A 20,413-nucleotide genomic window follows, 5' to 3' on the forward strand; every position below is an offset into this window, starting at 1 on the left:
CTGAAGACAACACTGATTCCGTATAAAAGTGATGAGAGGTAGTTGATATGCAGGCCTAGGCCTATATTTTCATAAATTTTGATCTGAGAGCAGACAAGAAATGCAGGACATGCCGGATCTAACACCGCCTGCTGAGCTTGTACGGCAGCAGTAGGCCGGGCCTAGCCTTTACCACTTCCATGCCTTTACAACCGGTCACGCTGGTATCGTATACACATTATCACGATGAGTTATTGATTAGGCCTAATGTTAGCCAACATTACACATGCACCTGTAAATGTGTGTGTGTGTAATCAATAGATCTGCCGTCGGTCAATCCTGTACTGCTTTACCTTCCTTTTTCTGAATAGTTTTTGTCAGCCAACAGCATGAAAAAAGTAAGTGACTAAATTATAGGCCTACCTGACTACTAAAAACTATACTAGTATGGTACATGTAAACCCAATCCCATTTGTTACATGTTAGGCTACGGACAGGATAGCTGTGTGGTTAAACCTAGACTGGTTCATCTCTGCGTTGTTTTGGCATGATTGAGGCAGAGGTACACATGTATACAGGTCATGCAGGTATTCTGGAAGGAAACCTAAAGGGTAAAGGCACCTCTGTGTGCCTCTTGGCCATTTTTTGTTTTTATTTTGAACAAAATTCAAATAGACCCCCTGCATATGACGTCTCATTAGAGAACATTTCTTTCTTCCTCTAGGATAGGCTAGAGTAAACCTTTTGTGCATTCATTGTCGTTAAATCTAAATAACAAAACGTGTCCTCTGGGAGGGCGTCCCATGCAGGCTCTCTATTCTTCCTTCTTAATTAAATTTTTCTGTGAGAGCAATCGTGAGGTACTTACATCGGTAGCTATCGAAATCCTTATAAAGATGGTTATTACACTGATCATTTTTAAAAAAAATCTCGGCTTTTACTCGCCAATCTCCAATCTTCTACCCGACAGATTGCACGGTACCGTACACTTTGTGCGCATCACACGGTGCACAAGCAGCCGCGGCTGCAGGCCAATGTCAGTTCGCCCATTTTCGGAGGCAGGGGTGGAGTCTTGTTTTATCTGTCACAGCTACATGTGTGTACATACATGTACATGAACACATCTAGCGCAGGGGATGTTATATGTCCTGCCAGTATCAGTCCAGTCACACAGCTAGGATGGTCCATTTTTTTTTCAGTCGGTGTAATAAAAATCATGCAGATGTGGAAAGCTGTATAAACTATTGAGAAAAAATTGAATTCTTTTCAAATTGTGATACATGTTGGGAATTCTTCAAACAGATGTGTCGTGTCCAGTATTTGCAAATATTGTTGACTTTATCTGACAATTTGAAAGAATTTCAAATCTTCTCAGAAATGGGTAGAATCCTGTTTGGTCATGTAACTTTTCTAGCTACCAGGCCTAAGGGTCTCAGAATCACATATGGGTCTGAATACAAGTACTTTTGTCCGTAGACCTTATCCAAAAATATATATCGCCCATCCGAACCATTACGTTTGACTTCCCAAAACTGCCTTAGAACTGTTACGCCTAACTATAGCAAAGTGCTGCAGTTGGGCTGGCCCAACTATTGACCGATGTCTGTGGGAAATGTCTCAACATTATACAAGTCAATGTGTCTCACACTTGACACAATTCATCTAAAACATCTGTTCCTCTAGCCCTATGACCGATGACATAACATTTTTAAACAATATGATTTTGGCACAAGCTGGGCACATCATGCAGGCAGGACCTCTCTGCTGTAGTCGGGCCGGCCCAACTACAGCAGAGTAGTTGGAGTGGGCCCAATTATAGTTGGGACTGATGCTATAGTTGGGGCGTAACAGAACTACTGGTACCAAACACAGCACAGGTCTGCATTTACATCCAAGATAAGCACACAGTAGTGTCCTGTTTAAATAGTACAATTTCAGTGGCAGATGTAAAAGAAATTTCCCATGTTTGTGGAGAGTCCAGACTTTGTGGCAATTGATCTGCCATTGCAATTTTCTTGTGAGTGTAAATGGTCTGAACTACCTGCTTACATGATGCCCAGGAAGGCAGGTCAGTCTGGTTTGCACAGTGGAGGAGTCTGACAAATAATGTTACAGCTCCTCAGGGTACCAGACCACAGATGCTGGTTGAGAAAATTTGAACAATTCGTAATGGCAGCTCCACAATCTGATGGGGACCCTGTGTGAAAAATGAGAAATTTCTCTTGTCATCTGAACAGTACGGTAAGTTACCAGTAAATAGTGAAGTACATGTACATGGACCACTTCAGATTGATAGGTGATCGGTGGCATCTTTATGTTATTATCTTGGTCTAGGAAAACCATGTAGTCTGAGTCTAGTCACCTGACATGTCTGATGGCTGATGCCATCTGTGCGTGTATACCTGTGTGTGTGGAGTTGCAAACCTTACGAACATGTGGACTCGTGAACAAAAAAGGTCCACATAATGCAGGTTATTTGAACCTTGTGTGGACTGATCCATGTCCACACAAGGTTCCTCTTTCTGAAAAAAAAAAGGTTAAAGCCCTATCCGTACTGTACTTTTGTGGTCAACCTTACCAAGACAATGGTTACTTTTCCCATTTTAAGTCCAGTTCAGACATCCCAGGAAGTTTTCCTCTCAGTTACTTTTCCTGAGTTGCGCGGTCATTTTTACTGGTCAACTTGTGCCCATGAAAAATTCCCAAGTTACGTGTACATGTACCTTTCCCGAGATGGAAAGTCCAGTGTGGAAGGCCCGATTTTGTAAAAGCATGGAAAGTGACTCAGTAGTAGTACCTTGGGTTTGTACCTTGGCCTTGTAAGGAAAGGCTGTACTCGGAACAAAAGACCGATCTGCTGGAAATTGCCAACCTTTTTTTCAGTTGTCAATAGCAGGGGAAATCCATCATTGTTTTGAAAGATTATACCACTGTTTGTGGCATTCAGCATGAGGGGATTACCTCCAGGCACAAAAGTGCTCCAGCACTCCAGTGATAAGCGATACAATGCCACTGCATGCTAATCTGGCCCCTATTGAAAAGACATCAGCAGGGCACTATGCCAGTTTCAGGAACAAAAGAAACTTATGTAACACCGCACAAACTGGGCTCTTTTTACAAGGCGGCAGGCCTGGCTGAAATACTTGGGCATCAACAGATGTTGTCTGTCAGATTCCAGTAACCACCGGACAGGCACTCAATGTGGTTTAGGCATTCAGGAGAAAAAGATATGAATTTTGGAAGATTTGTTAAAACTGAAGATATCGAAAATCGCCCAGTTTGAGACACAGCATTTCCAAAGGTACCGTACCTGGCAGCGAGTGGTTAAGTTTTAAGTGAAAGATGAGAAACTACTTGTGTTTTCCCATGTTATGTGTTTAACCCCTTGAAGATGGGAATTTTTTTCTAAAAGCTGACTCCAAAAATTCCAGCCTCACTTGGCCACGAAGGCCACCTTCCAAACTGCAAATTCTCGGTTTGTGGCCCTGCATGCTTTGCACGCTTTGAATTACACAGTGAAAAGGCTCATTGTTCGGTGGCATGCGGCTCTACTCACGCTTCCACATTCCCGTTACCTCTTTTCAAAGTGGGGACTATTGGGAAGCTGGTGATTATGATGCAAATTCGGTCATTTCATTTCTTGGCTACACACAAAGGCCAATCACCATATATACAAGAGCCAGGGTCTGTCTTCTTTCACCGTGTTCGCTTGAGTGTGGGCCGAGAATAATAGATGACAAGCAGCCTGAGGATCTCAATTTTTACGGCGGCTTTTACCGTCTCCTGGCGCGAAGGGGTTAAATTGAAAAAAGATAATCAACTCGTTTGTGGATTTTTTATTTTCATTTTTAAATCGAACAACAGAAAATGACTTGTTTTTGGGGTTGTTTAATTTTCGTTTTCAAATCCAGTACAAACGAACGAAACATACACAGACTGCTCAGGCGGAAACTACACTAATTGGACTCATGACCACTGATTGAGTGCTTCTTGTTAATGTATTTGTGCAGATCCACTTCAGCAACTACCTGTATGGTGGATCCACGCATTGTTCAACAAATCCCATCAAAGCTCAGTATTTTGAATTTGTTGCACCTGTCAGTACGTTAATATTCTCTGTTGTCTACATGTATCATGTCGATAGTGCCCTCTGTATTGAATTATGCAAAGTGCTGTCAGTTACTAGCCAAGTTACCGGTACATTGCTCTAGGTCGTGGTTCCAAACAATGGACTGGCTAATCCAACAGTGTAAATCGAGTAGCATTGGTCAAAGTTTAGTTAACTCGTCCAAGGCTGTTCTCACTTGCATGACTTGGACACTAAAGACTCCGCCTGTCATACTGCGTGAGTACATGTACGGTGACATGGTGGTTGTATACATGTACTTGTAGATGTACATGTACAGTACTACTTACATGTACATGTATGCTTGTGCTAAGCCTGTTTTAGGCGCATAAGTATACATGTGATGAAAGTGAAATCCATACTAGTGCAAATTATGGTATGTACAACGTAGGTACTGTAGGCATGCAGGAGATCGAGTGCCAGCATTTTCACTTCACAAAATTTTACATGTGCAGTTTACCAGTGTATACTGGTATGTTCAGTTGAATAGCATGTACGTAAATTGCTATGTTATACGCACGTATGGTATTCACTTGATATTAAGAGAGCCACACCTAGATGTGCGTCAGTAATGTTTTCTTGTAGTTCAACGAAATCAATTATCCATCACATCTGTAACGATCAACCTATCATCTGTTCATCCATCTCCTCAAAATTTTACATGTGCAGTATACCAGTGTATACTGGTATGTTCAGTTGAATAGCATGTACGTAAATTGCTATGTTATACGCACGTATGGTATTCACTTGATATTAAGAGAGCCACACCTAGAGGTGCGTCAGTAATGTTTTCTTGTAGTTCAACGAAATCAATTATCCATCACATCTGTAACGATCAACCTATCATCTGTTCATCCATCTCCTTTATAATTATATAGCACACCTGAACACTCATGTACACGTATGCCTTCTTTTTGTGTGAATACAGGATTATACTGCAGGTATACATGTAAATGAGGCTCATGACACAAGAGCAGTGAAAATTCATTAGCCATACACGTAGCTGCCAGTAAAGGAGGCTAGGACGTGCATGGTTATGTACATGGGACCGAGTGTGTTGTCCATGCCATGACTGGATGACACCGAGAGAGTTGGGCTTTGTTTGTCAGCATTCATGTAGTCACTGGAAGGAGGTGCGATGCTTGGCCGCAAGTGCTGCCGTTTGATCACCTCCAGCCGGATCGGCATCTTCCTGCTGTTCCTGATGCTAACCTGGGTGTACGCGTTCATGAACTACACCTTGTACCGGGCCCAGCCCGGGGTGCGGGAGAGCGACCGGCTGCGGCAGAAGATTTTGGAGGACAGCGAGCTGTACGTCAAGGCGCTGGCCAATGAGGAGAGAGAAGGTCTGAACGCTCAAAACTCGGGAGTGGTGTATGGTAAGAACAAACCCTTGGCCTTTCTGTCAAATCTCAGCTTTTTTATGTGTTACCGTACTTATTTATGGTAGTTACAAGTACGGTATGAGAGAGCCACTCCTGAGTTACCTGTTTGGCTAATCTTTCGCTGAAACCCTCAACGTTATTGCCCACCTAATGTCCATTTCCATTGTGAAGTGACTCACACAGGTACTGTACATCAGAATGAGTTTACTTTGATCTTATAATGCACTCTCAAAACAAAATTATGGACAATATGGCTATAAGACTCATTTTGTGGGATCAGTTATTCAGGTCACAGATGATAGTTTCAAACTTAAACTTCTTTTCTTATTAGACAAATAAGCAGGTACATGTAGATTGAGTACAAGGGACTAAATTCTGGAACACTATGCCATACATGTACATGCATGGCACATGGAGAAAAAACACTGAGATTTGGAAAATTGAAGCCTAACCATGCTGAACCCAACTAGGCTATGCAGCCTTTTTTGCAGGATTTCAATGGTCCCTAGGGGATTAGGGTTAAGGGATCCCAATATTAGCCGGTGTGCTTTGATCAAATACACGTACGTGTGCATTGTATACATGTACCATATGCCACTCCGTTTCACATGATATTATCAGATTGCATGTCATATCATAATCATTTCATGGATATGTGGCATTACACGCACATCTCTAATCACCTGCGCCTGCAGCACAGGCCTTTGTGCCGTTTCCATGGCCCGAACTTTTTCCACCGTTGCTCAGGAAAGGCGTGTATGGCGTAATGCCCACTAACGTCATACCTGTATGAACAAGAGTGGACCACTGATCCTTGCCTATCAAAATCCAATCCTGGTCTGGTGTGAATTTGATTGAGCGTCAGGACGTCAAGTCACAGCCATCATGTTGCATTAGGTGTACGTACACTGCACATGTACCGGGACATGTCCAAATTGAGTGCCAATCTGTGAACTGAATGGTAGTATGCCAGAGTTATAAACAACTTAAAAGGCCGTGCAAAGCATTTTTGGTCAACAACCCTTGAAAATTCACCTTCCTGTCTCAACATTTTCAATGTTTGTTTTGGTGTTATAAGGAGTATTAGATGCCTTTAAGGTTTTAATGCTAATGAGTAATTGCCATAGTCAAGGACAAAATTGTATTCCTTGGGGAAAAAAAACCTCAATGCTTAAAATTAAAACTAAATTTCCTCTTTGGTGATTCGTGGCTCGGAAAGTGCATGATGTTTTGATGCCCAAAGTTTGGTTTCACATTCTCAGTTGTAACAGAAAAACTCTGAAATGAATGGTCTTTCATGTCTGATACCACTGCTACAGTGCTTCTACTCGTCCTGATTAGCGCTGGCAATTTGAAATACTTCAAATAGTTCTTTCTTCGATACACATGTAACCCAACACGTAGGTTTCATTTAAAGTATAAAGTTGCACAAAATGTGTGAGGGATGTAAGCTTGCAAATTAAAAATGGGCTCTGTCGTTTCAGGATTGCCCACAGTTATTAGAGTATGTACATGTATGTAGTAAGGTGCACTTTTTACATACGTACCTACATGTACATGTATTTGCAGTGTGCGGTACTTTATGAAATCTGTACAGAGTTTGAAGTGTACAACTGTACATGTACCTATTTACATGTACGTGTACATGTACACATAAGTGCACTTTGTACTCACGTGAACATGTTGATAATTGTAATGGATTTTTTCCTTGGTACATGTACCAGGCACCGGTAGTACAAATATATTAAAAGATTCACGATTGAACCTTGCTATGACCCTGAAAGCTTGATACATTTCACTGAATAGTTTAATTTCAGTCACTGCTTGAAATACATGTACATGTACTGCAATTATTTGGTAGCAAAGAACCAACGGGCACAGTGGTCTTGGGATTCCCCGTGATCTTTGTGCCAGTCCACCTTGTGCCAAGACCCACAGGAAACTGCCTCACGCTGTAGATAGTGGCACAACAGACACCCCATTCCACTCAGAATGTACATGTACATGTATTTGAGGTGTGCCTGTCAATGCAGCCAAGATGGGGCTTAAGTTTGTGTAGCAACACTCCAAGTTTCCTACACTACTTAATACATGTTCCGGTACATGTAGGGTCCCTTGGGGAACTGCCCTATGCTTGAGGTAGCAACGCAACAGTCATTCGTTTCCACTTGGAATGTTGCGCTGCACCTGTTCAAGGAGTATGGATGGGGTTTTGTCCAGGAGATACCTCATGCTTTCTGCACCACCGCAACAAAGGCCAGGGCCCACAAGGAATCTCACTTTGGTGCAGAAATGGACAGAGCAGGTGCAGCCTCCCACACTTGGTGTCACAAGGTGTTTTGATCCCTGTAACGAGGGCAGGTACCCATCTGAGAATACCTCAGACTCCAACCGTCCTTAGATGGTTGGATGGAGCTGTTGGAGTTGTTCCACAAAGGAGTCAATGGGAGGGAGCTGTTACAATTGCTCCACAAACGAGAGAGTGGAGCACCGCTGCTCCACATGGAAGTCAGTGGGGCAGAGCCAGTGGAGTTGTTCCACTCACAATCAATGGAACACAGATGCTCTGCTCACAAGTCAGTGGAGCAGAGATGGTTGGAGTTACCTGGGAGTCAATGGAGCAGAGCCAATGGATTTGTTCCACGCACAATCAGTGGAATACAGGTGCACTGCTCAAAAGTCAGTGGAGCAGAGATGGTTGGAGTTACCTGGGAGTCAATGGAGCAGAGCCAATGGATTTGTTCCACGCACAATCAGTGGAATACAGGTGCTCTGCACACAAGTCAGTGGAGCAGAGATGGTTGGAGTTACCTGGGAGTCAATGGAGCAGAGCCAATGGATTTGTTCCACGCACAATCAGTGGAATACAGGTGCACTGCTCACAAGTCAGTGGAGCAGAGATGGTTGGAGTTACCTGGGAGTCACACAAGTTGGAGGGGGGGCAAGAGTCGGAGCTGCTTCACACAGGAGTCAATGGAGCTGAGCGGAGCCAGTGAAGTTGCTCTGCACACAATCAACTGAGCACAGGTGCTCCGCACAAGTCGATGGAGCACAGCTGCTCTGCGCACAAGACAATGGAGCAGAGCTGGTGGAATTGCTCATACACAATGCAATGGCGCACAGCTGCTCTGCGCACAAGACAATGGAGCAGAGCTGGTGGAATTGCTCATACACAATGCAATGGGGCACAGCTGCTCTGCTCACGAGACAATGGAGCAGAGCTGGTGGAATTGCTCCATACACAAATCAAGGGAGTGGAGCAGTTGGCTCTGCCCCATGATACATAAGTCAATGAAGCACAGCTGCTCTGCACACAAGTCAGTGGTCTGCAAACGTTATCGGTACCATACCCTAAGCTACCCCTGTAGGTTCATGAAGATTTAGCGATTTTGGTCTCCCCAAGTCAGTCCTAATTTTCTTAACCCTCAACACAGTATTGGCCTGAGCCATATGTATGCACATTCACGTATATGTCACCATCAGGGTAGATTGTGAAAACAGATTTTGTTTTCTAAGTACAATACTAGTACATGTACATGTACCGCTATGTACATGTACACCTAATACACATTCATGACACAGAGCTGAATTGCCATCGGACCTTTCACCGTCCGTTATCGTTGCTGTTTGCCAAACGCGCATGCAAGCTTTCGTGCACGAAGTAAGTACCATACGCATACCCAGATGAACTTCATGTAGCATTTAGGTACCCGTGTGATAGTTCATCTGGACATGCCCTTAATGAGATAATCAAGGAACTGTTGCTTGTGGCTCACAGGCATACATTTACTGGCACATGTGCCTGAACATCACTCTTTGTGCATACATGTAGCTACACCGTTATGTACATGTACGTGGTACCACATACACTTGAATAGATGGCAACACATGTACATGTACCACAAAGAAATACATGTCGTGTTTCACAGAGGTGTTATGTACCATACTTGTGCTGGTGTAGGCCTTCATAGTCAAACAAATGTAACATGCAGTATTTCAGTTGAATAGTTGATAATAGCACGCCAAGGTTTTAGACCCTGGGTTTCATGTCTGGAACTACTGGTAAACGTACCCGGTAGTTTGTCAATTTTCAATATTGTGGGAAGCTACATGTAGTATCAAGTAACTAACTTCAAACCATATGTTGTCATTTACATACCTAATTGGGATACCACCCAGCATTGATTATTCTGCGGGCATTGAAACTGAATTGCTTGTAATTTTAGTAGCACGTACCGGTAGTGGCAGTGTAGACATGCATGCAGTTATCAATGCTTTCGATAAGGCCTACCCATGTTTTTCAGTTGATCCTCGTCTTTAAACATGCATAGTTCTACAGTATACACGTAGATCTGTTCTTGAGTTTTTTTTCATATGAAGCAAACATGTTTCTGTGCAGTATGCACCTTTCAGAGTGTGTAATGTTTCCTATTTAGTCATGAAAGATGACAAGCATCATTGAAATCAAGTCATCCAGTGGGACATGTACCGGCATATATGTACAAGTACATCATACACTTGCACATTGTACAATGTACATGCATACGTAGTGGGTATTTTATTTTGACCCCGACGATACTTGCACACCTACATGTACATGTACAGCGTGTTCAGTATCGTAATGTACATGTACTGTAGTTAACATGATGTACTGATATCAATGCATGAAGGAAAAAAAAGTTTGCAGATTATCTGTAATTGTGAAAAACAGCATGTCCCCCCTCCCGGTACATATATCATTGCTTGAAAAAGGTCATGTGTCACAATTGACATAATACTTGAGATGTGCCCTGGTACAACAGTGATGGACCAGTGTAAATATCCACGTATGGACATTTTATTCAACTAAACAAAGTCGGCAGATTACACATGATCTTATAAACTACGGTGCAGTGTGCAGTATTGGTTAAAACTGGTCGGCTGGTGAATGTACCGGTTCATGTACTGTGCATGTATGTATATGGTACACATGTACGTGTAGCGGATATTTACCAGTACGACTACACCATACATGTACATGTAAAGATAAAAGTGTATCCCCTCCCCAAAAAACCCCTTGCTAGTGCAGTCAATCAGCGTTTGGTCCAGTTTGACATATGCAAGCGTGTATCATGATGTGTTGAGGGAAAAAGAGCTGAGGGTCAGTGCATGTACACATGTACATTTACAGTGTGTACACGTGTGCATGCTCATGTAATGCAGGAGAGAAATCACCTTCTTAATGACTATATGGGGACCAGTCGTACTGTACGTGTATGAGCATATTATGTACAGTATGACTCACTTTAACAACATGAAGTCATTGACTCATAACTTTAAATCATATCCGTATTTGTTTTTTGGGATCCACACAGACCTGAAGCGAACCTTGGCCGTCCTTCTGGAAAACATCCTGCAGCGCCTGGGCACCGTTGAGCAGAAGGTGGACATCATCTACACAAACGGCAGCCAGCTCTTTCGGAACCTCACAGGATTTGCCGCAGCCGAGCAAAAGCATGCGGCGAGGAGCGAGGCGGAAGAACACCAAGACGGCATTTACACCAACAAGAGGAACAAAGGGGGCAGGAAGGAGCCCTTGGATTATGCGGAGGAAGAGGAAGATGAACGACCAGTATTAGCTAAAGGTAGGCTTCTTCTGGTCTTCAAGTCTGATCCTTGGCCCTGATACTTGCCAACATTATTTATTACATACATGTACATGTAAGTCTGCGTTGCTGTGAGCATGTACATTTATACATGTACTGTACATTTCCTAATGGCCCATTCACACATACACGTACGGTAGCACAAACTACATGTACATTTACACGTATACACATGTACAAGTAAGTACATACTGCTCACTGCGAACCACTTCACATTGTGTACACACATACATATTTGATATCTTGATGATTAGCTGTTATTTGGAGTGCATGATTGAATTCTAACTGGCGTGCTGCTGGAAACCACTCCTTGCCATTCATTACATGGGATCATTAACATAAGACCATGATTTTCTGGCCGTGTTTGACTTTCCCAGTTGGTACCTGGTATGGCCTTTCCCTGTCTGTGATTCATGAGCAGAGCCTGTCACTGCTATTAGCCGTCTCAGTCTAATGTCAGAATTCTGTTTGGAGCACCATCCTGACCATTTGAATAGTGTTCCAAGCGGACTAGACGGCACCAGCGGTGCAGTCAAGATGGGGGGGGGAGGAGAAACGTAGTCCCACAGTTACATGTGTTTGCCCTGTGTGGTCAGAGGTGACATGTTTTGCACTTATTTGTATTCATGTTTCTCCTTTTGGGGGAGGGGTGCACTGGGAATTCGCGGTAGAATAGAGGTCACAGAACCAGGTCTTTTTGGCTAGAAGTCACTTCTCTGTTGGAGTCAAAATGCACTCATATAATGCACGTGTATACATGTAGGCCTGTTCCCCTGAGGACTGTTCTAGTCTGGAGAGCACTGTTCTAGTCTTGAGCACTGTTCTAGTCTGGAGCACTGTTCTAGTCTGGAGAGCCTCTAACACTGGGGGCAAATTTTACAGTGCTCAGGAATTTGTTTGCTTTTTAAATAGCAAAAGCAGGGAACCGGCAAAGATGTCATGCATTCTGTATTCAAGTTTTGTGACTGGTTCACACTTCACAGTTGATTTACACAGACTTAAAAAAAAAATTAGTTACATTTCCTACTTCCCACCCTACCCTCTTTTGATTGTGTGACCCGGAAGTTTTGTGGGAGAAAGATTTGTAATAATATGAATTTGGAAATAAAAAAGTATACAGTGTATGGTGTGACATACATGTACATTGAATGTAGTACAAAAAGGTATGGTATAAAAAGGGACAATATAAAAGGTGTATGTAAATGCATGCCACCGGTATCCTTTAAAATGTTATTCATTTCCTATGAAACAACTACTTGTATTACATGTACTTGTACCTGACATCTTTGTTGTCATTAGTTTCAACCAATTAGTTTCAACGAATCAGTATGTTAATAAAATTTCCCCCCCCCATGTTTAACGTCAACAAAACTCTCTGCCATCAAGGACAGGTACATGTACCTGCTTACCAGTACCTACTGGTACCCAGTTTCCAGACGACATATAATAGGAAGGTTTTTCTTATTTTGGCCTACCGTAAAAGCACCTGTGAAATGAAGTCTTGGTGTTCACACAAGGATCCAACTGGCTCTGCCAATGAAAACTGCATGTACCTGTGGAGCTTTTCAAGGGGTTCCCTCTTCAGAAACCTGCACTCTGTCTTGGTGTTCACTAAATTGGCAAGCTTACTGAGCAACCTGCATTAATCCAAATGGACGTGGCTATGAGTAGCACACTCATGTACATTTGTATGGGGAGCCGGATAACCTCTTGCTAGTGGCTCCCATAGTGTGCTCATGTTACCTGTAGTTGGAGCCACAGCCACAACTTTTGCACACTGCCTTGTGGCTTAATTGAATATCTCAGGCTCTTGAGAAATTACATGTACTGTACATGCACTACATTGGGTACTGCAATCAATGAGTGATGGATTTTGTCCCTGTTGAGCTGATGTCAGGTGAAATAGGATATTACCTTATTGCCCGTTATCGGGTCATTAGCTTGAGCCAGAGACATTATATGTGTCTCACGGGCCATTTGCAAAAGCCTGTTAATTTCATTACGATATTCTGGTGCAAAAAGTGCAAAACCATCAGACAGATTTGTAGAGATGTTAGACACCACATGACACTACAGGGGCACGAATCAGACTAAAGATGCAGTGTACATGTACTTGCGCTCTTACCTTACATCATAATGGCGTATATAAAACCTTTGTAATATTTCTCCAGTTTTCAGTATTATTAGATACATTTTGATTGCTGAAAATCCACGCTTTCTCCCTTCACCACTAAAAAGGGTTGGGGGCAGAGAGAGTTTATCCAGTAGCCATCCTCCCCCTCCCCCCGTTAAAAAGTGGGAGGATATCTCCACCCCCTCCCCAGATGATTGACACCCTGTGTACCAGACTCGTAGTTAGTCATCATTCATGAAGTCCATAGACCTGCGTGTAATAGGGAACATCTAAAGTTGAGGTCTGTGAAGTTAATGGAAACCTCCCAGGGGACATTTCCGACAGTGCATTTGATCTCGCCGTACGGTGTTGATGTCAGGTTTTTTAACCACATTGTACATGATTGTGTATTGAATGTACCATTTTTCTTACTTCCACTCATTTCTTCATCGCTGGTGCTGCGTCGAAAATGTGTGCCCGCCGGTTATGCAACATGTAAGTTCAAGGCATGTCTGTGGAGGAATAAGAAAAGTATACCTAAGTATGATTATTGTAGTGTCTGATTGCTGTTACACCTTGCCTCTAATCAAGGGAATGAGTACACATGCACATGTATGTACAGGGTTTTAGAGATAAAGAGTTCCACGTGTTCATGTATACATGCATATTACCTGCGGTACATGTTGAAAACAAAATGTTGTACCAGTACGTGTTCATGTACATCACATCCATTTTCATTAGAATGTCAAACTGTGATACATGTACCAAAAAGGCTGAGTTTGCTCAGATTTCATATGCAGACTGAAACTGAATCAGTGATAAAATGGCCTCTGGAGTCACCTTGTTGGACTCTTCCAGATTCCTTAAAATCCACTCATCCAAATCCATTGGAGTGCTTTGTCAGACTGAGGAGAGCACTGTTATAGTCTGGACAGCACTGCTCTCGTCTGGAGAGAACTGTTCTAGTCTGGAGAGCACTTCTCTAGTCTGGAGAGCACTGTTCTAGTCTTGAGCACTGTTCTAGTCTGGAGAGCACTGTTCTAGTCTGGAGAGCACTGTTCTAGTCTGGAGAGCACTGTTCTAGTCTGGAGAGCACTGCTCTAGTCTGGAGAACACTGTTCTAGTCTGGAGAGTACTGTTCTAGTCTGGAGAACACTGTTCTAGTCTGGAGAGTACTGCTCTAGTCTGGAGAGCACTGCTCTAGTCTGGAGAGCACTGTTCTAGTCTGGAGAACACTGTTCTAGTCTGGAGAGCACTGTTCTAGTCTGGAGAGTACTGCTCTAGTCTGGAGAGCACTGTTCTAGTCTGGAGAGCACTGTTCTAGTCTGGAGAGCACTGTTCTAGTCTGGAGAGCACTGTTCTAGTCTGGAGAGCACTGTTCTAGTCTGGAGAGCACTGTTCTAGTCTGGAGAGCACTGCTCTAGTCTGGAGAGCACTGTTCTAGTCTGGAGAGCACTGTTCTAGTCTTGAGCACTGTTCTAGTCTGGAGAGCACTGTTCTAGTCAGGAGAGCACTGTTCTAGTCTTGAGCACTGTTCTAGTCTGGAGAGCACTGTTCTAGTCTGGAGAGCACTGTTCTAGTCTTCAGCAGTGCTCAAGTCTGTAAAGTTCAAATCTCATGAGCAGTTTGTGTCCTGATTTATGTGTGTTTGGAAGGAGGCTGGCCCAAAATGCTAGGTGAACTCTAACTTCTTTTGCATACAGGAACCCCTGTTTGTTTACATCATAATTTTCTGAAGGTGTTGTATTGACGCCAAGTTTTCCAAAAATAGACTTTGTCATCTCTCCCTCTTATGTCAATTTACTCTACATGGATTGTCAAGTACATGCAAACATGTATAAACGTCCAATTGTTTTGGGGATTGACATGCGACTCATTTCCTTGATCAGGTCACAGTTCACTTTCATTTCTTCGCTTTCATTCTGTGTATCATCAATCGTGGCTTTACAGCTATCATTAACTTTCTCAACGTTTTCTTAAAAACAAAGATTGGAAGTTTTCTGCACAGTTTTGAGGGTCACCATTTCCTTGTGGTGTTTTAACATGTATTTGTTCATTCACTAAGCAGTCTTGGAATAACAAATTCTGGCAAAAATAATAACAATTATAATAACAGTTATAAATAACAGTTACTAAATATTCTCACCAGTATAAGTGTAAAAGTGTATAATAAATTCATTAAAAATTAGACGATAGCCTGCTGTCTGATAAATCCATACTGTACGTATGTAATAAATTCTTTGGGTGATTTTTTTCCCCCAACTTTTAGTTACAAAATTTAGCTCAGGTCAAATGGTCGAGCATGCATGTACCGGCGCTGGTACTCGTGTATTGTGTAAAATCCTAGGAAGACCTCAGTGATTGCACAAGATGCAAGTTTTGTGCACAGGTGCATGGGGGGAATTCCTGCAAAAAGTAATAGATCCCCCCAAATTTTGAAATAATAAAAATAAGAGGAAGCAGATTTTTTAAAAGCTGTATTTTATTTCTCTTTCTTCCCAAAGCATGTAAAAAGCCCCAAAATGTAGCCTCATCCTCTAGAAAGGGTTACATCAAAATATTGACAAAATTCCCCCCCCTAAAAAAAACCCCGAAAATTCCTCGTCCCCTCCCAAAAAAACTGCTTTTGGAACCTCCCTTCTCTGTGTACACATCAGGCAGGATGTTTGGTTTTTATAAAATTTAACTTCAAACACAAAAATCAAACATTTGAATTCATGAATATTAATTTTATAATTGCTTTTCTGTTGTTATGTGGTTAAGGCTTTAATCACCATTTCTTCAACTAACTACATATTTCCTGGTTTTTTTTGTTTACTTCCCGTACCTACAGTGTGCATATACTGTATGTACTGGGTACATGTACTTCCAGCTTGCCATAACACATTGAAAAGTACGTTCTTGCACAATGCCCACACAGCTTGGAATTTCCCTCTTTTTTCAGCAAGGATGTGCCTCTCAGGATTTTGACAGATTTCAGGGATTTCGCAACTTTCACGAAAAATCAAGTGGAGTATTTGCATGTCCTGTCCCTCCTTCTGTTTTAACCGTCAAAAACAGTCAAAAATGCCTTCCAATTGATTTCCCCCAGTACACAGACACGTATGGGAAATTTGACTGATTTTGACTGATATGACAACTGTGTCAAGAATGCATCTTAGCATAGGAGGGTTCTAATGTATTCTTATTATGGGTCCAGGAAAGTTACATGTATGTCTTTTAACTTCATTCTCTAATTCCACTTTTGTTTTCTGTCTTTCCAGTCCCATGCCTGAATTGCAGAAGGCTTGTTCCTGTCTTCTCAGAAATATTAGTATCCTCTGACTGATTATTTTATCCACGATGGCACACTCCAAGACCTTAATAATTATTGAGGAAAACCTTACTTTGTGCATGAAAGCCACACAAGATCATTTCCTGTCACCCGTAAAAATCCTTGTGAATTATTGAAAAAAAAAAATTTGAAAAGATCACTGATCGAGTAAGTCCTGCTCTTATGGGCCTTTGCATACATGTTGGTGTACTTGTATTGATTACCACCGATCAACAAAACTGCATTCACAGTGTTGTGAAAAACAGATTGGTAAACAAGTAAACACTATTTGTATACGTACATGTACCAGTACATGTCAGAAAGTTTTCACCACATTCTTAAAACATAGATATACATGTAACACTCAGGGATTTGTTTGAAGAATACCATGCATAGATGTGCAGTTTTTACATCATTTGCCTGAACTATTTTAGGAATAAATGGGACATATAACCTCAAAGGTCAATAGATTTGTGTGGCTTTGATGTAATTTGATTTCATCACATCTACTCATTAACCATGCACATAATTTATTCACTGTTTAGTGCTAGTGGGAGGCAGCTGTGTTCTAACAAATTCAAGTTGTTTTTCTCTGATACTTCTCTTTTTCAGTACTTTGTGTTTTTTTCCAGGTATCTGTTTTTTTTCCCCAGACCTGTTAATGTCTGCTCTTTAGTTTCTCTTATCTTGGAACATCACATACAAGGAACACTTACCGCTACACTGGCTTCTTTGCATGGGCAGAAAATATGTATTTTGAATATTTTCTTTATTTTGTTTTGCTGCAGATTTAATTATGCAACCAGAAATGAAATGTTCGTATCTCCGAGATGAGCTTCGGGGATACCCAGATTGTGAACGAAAAATTGCCGTAAGTTAAAACAAATTTCCAGGGAATGATGTGCTTACCGGGGAATTTCAATTGATTTGTATTCATTTTTGGTACAACTTCAGTAGAACAGTGTATCGTTCTAACGTTCTACCCCTGTTTTATTGTGGAGAGCCCTGAAGTGGTGATTTTGTTCACGACTTAGGCTGTGCTTCAGCATGTCCAGGGGTGTTCTCACATTTATCTTACCAGTATCGCTGCTCTGTGACATGAATTTCCACAATTTTCTACTGTAAATTTACATGTACAATGTATGTATGTAAATGACATGAATAGTGTTCTGCTTTCCATTCCTGTCTTATTTAAAATTGACCAAACATCATGATCAAACTGTATGCTTTTCTAGCCAGGGGAGAGTTTAATTACTTTCATGTCACACTGTTCATTTATGGGTCTTTTCTTTTTACATTATGAACCTGAAATTTGCTCACTGGCCAACTTTGATACATATATAACATCAGCAATGAATCCTCGCAGCAAAATATGATGAAATTCTGCAACCTCTATTTGTAGATGATTTTAATTAATTTTTAAAGTCTGTTTTACTATTATATACTGTGTGATTGATCATTTTTATGACGGCAGACCAACACGAATTATTACAATTTTTGGACTGAGACAGTGTTCTGAGAGCACAGCTGTATAATATATTGACTCACATGCATTGAACTTATCCAACAACATGTACATGTACATTGTAGTGTGCCATCAGGAGTTTTGCTCTCCAATGACCTTGACTTTTGCGTATACCCAACTTGTTGATTTCTTATTGTTACAGTGTCTGTTGAATGCACATGTACTTTCACAGTGTATGCATAATTTGTTTCTCTGACTCGGCCTTGTCTGTCTTAACTCCCCCGTTCTCTTGACTCCACCCCTCCAGTGGATGAGGGAAATGTGGTCATCGGACCCCTGTTACAGCAAGTATGGTGTGGATGGCAGTGAGTGCTCCTTCCTCATCTACCTCAGTGAGGTGGAGTCATGGTGTCCAATCCTCAAGTGGAGACCACAGTCGCCTAGGCCCCTTTTGACAGGGTCCAACAGACCCAAGGTAGGTTCTGACCGAAGTGTAAAAGTTGTCAGTGTCGAAGAATCATGGATTGTCCAGTTGGAAGCACCGTTGGAGTCATGTGCCCCATCTCCCGGAGTTCATGACTCAGTGTTACTCCGTCAAGGAAATCTCAAGAGGGATTCTTGAGGTTGGCCTTGATTTCATATGTACCTGTGAAATACATGCAGTGTACATATACACACTTCTTCAGCTTGCGTGTACAGCTTATACATGTAATTGTCAGTATGAAATGCAAGAAGTGAAGGGATAACCTGAGAGGTAAGTGTTGCACGCAATGCCACTTTTTAAGTGCATTTGGACTTGCAGTAAGACCCCCCAAAAGTCTCTGGTTTCTGGTTACCATGCACGTCGCCGTAGACCTGTGCGTCGGCAAAACAAAGAATTTTTTAATTTTGCATAAAATGATTTCCAAAAGCCGCCAAACTTACTTGATCGGCAGGAATTCTGCTACTGCGTAACTTTAACATGTTTTCAATGGGTGGGGTGGAGTAATATGTACGGTGATGGAATCCCCCTAGGCTTCCATACATTTCAGTCAGGCACTCTGATCAGATGACGTCATTCGTGTATCTTTACATGAAGGCTGTGTCCGAATCAGTTGGCTGCGGCTTGATATTATGCATGATTCTATGGGAACTAGCCGTGGATGCTGCCAAATGCTCGGTGTAATTTTTGGTCGTAGCCAATTGATTTGGACCCGGGCCCTCATATGTCTGTGAACCAGACAAACAAAGTGGTCTTATGTCGGTAAATATACATCTTGAAAATGCTTTGGAGCAGCAAACCATGAGGGGCCAGTCTATTTCAGTGTCAGCGAGGCAGTGGCGGTACGTACGCATGCAGTGGGGATGGACTTGCATCGCATTATGACAACCATACATGTAACAAGTCATGCATCGTCACTTGCAAAGAACAGCGGTAGATTAGAGTGAGAGGAGATTTTATTTTCTGAGCTGAATTTCTTCCCCAGTTTATTAAATGCAGCTTGTTTCTTGTAAGCTAAAACAGAAAACAATATGCACAGTATATCATTTACCTCGTGAGAATTTAATTTTCATTTTGACTCTGGAGCTGAACAATTTTTATTTATTTTTTTTTCATAGGCTATTTGACGTGCAACTTGTTTCCTCTAAGCTAAAACAGAATACAATGTGCAAAGAATGTCACATACTGCTACCTCATGAGAACTTCATTTAAAACTGCAAACTGGAGCTGACCATTTATTTGTCACATATGATTTTCCATGGTTGTGCTGCTGTATTTTAACAAGCTCAATCTTGCCATGAATAGAAGCCTCTTGTTTGAGTGAGAGGAATGAAACCATTGCCTCATGTCATATTTTATGGTCTTTTTATTAGTACTGTAACAAGGCAAATGCGCAAGTACTGTATATGTGCATGTGCATCACTTCTAAGGAAAAAAGAAAAAGAGGATTAAAAAAATCCCAGAAAACAAAAACTCATCACCTCACCACTTTTGGACCAAGTCCATGACCAGAAACCGGAGTCCTTTTTTTGGCCTTAGGTCACTAGTGCGCCTCTTCAGGGACTATGAGTGACCAGAACAGGCTGCTAAATGTACATGTATAGCATTGCCTGATGCTAAAGGCCCTGGGAAATTTGACCCTCTTCTGGTCACTCACAGGCTTGATGGAGGGGGGTCTGGACGTGCACAAGTTGCCAAATGATGGCAGTCTGTATGCATCTTACAACACACATTTGTCCAAAATGTAAAATGAGAAAAGTAACCTTTCGGAGAGTCTCATTACCGAACTACATGTACATGTACATTGCTCATCATGCGTATTTCAATTCAACTCATCAACTCCTAAGCAATTCAACAAGAAAATCAAGGAATGCTTTCAGTCTCTGTAGATTCAGTTTGTAATGTT

The 20,413-nt window shown here is 41.9% G+C and overlaps 1 protein-coding gene across 5 annotated transcripts in view; it reads left to right on the forward strand.

Annotated features, from left to right (window-relative positions):
* Nucleotides 1-20,413, forward strand: part of mgat5 (alpha-1,6-mannosylglycoprotein 6-beta-N-acetylglucosaminyltransferase) — a 36,702-nt gene that overhangs the window by 145 nt on the left and 16,144 nt on the right. For 2 of the 5 annotated variants that reach the window (XM_087133898.1, XM_087133894.1), the window contains exons 2-5: nt 5,034-5,484; nt 10,845-11,114; nt 17,350-17,432; nt 18,334-18,501. In XM_087133898.1, the coding sequence (XP_086990024.1) occupies nt 5,244-5,484; nt 10,845-11,114; nt 17,350-17,432; nt 18,334-18,501 (762 nt within the window). In that variant the 5' untranslated portion in view covers nt 5,034-5,243. Of the gene's footprint in view, nt 1-13; nt 39-127; nt 378-5,033; nt 5,485-10,844; nt 11,115-17,349; nt 17,433-18,333; nt 18,502-20,413 lie in introns of those variants that run through there. The other 3 variants (XM_087133895.1, XM_087133896.1, XM_087133897.1) reach the window with 3 other exon arrangements.

This window comes from Acanthaster planci, linkage group LG03 (assembly GCF_054643075.1).
Source record: "Acanthaster planci isolate LZ-2023a linkage group LG03, COTS_SCS, whole genome shotgun sequence".
Classification (NCBI taxonomy): Eukaryota; Metazoa; Echinodermata; class Asteroidea; order Valvatida; family Acanthasteridae; genus Acanthaster; species Acanthaster planci.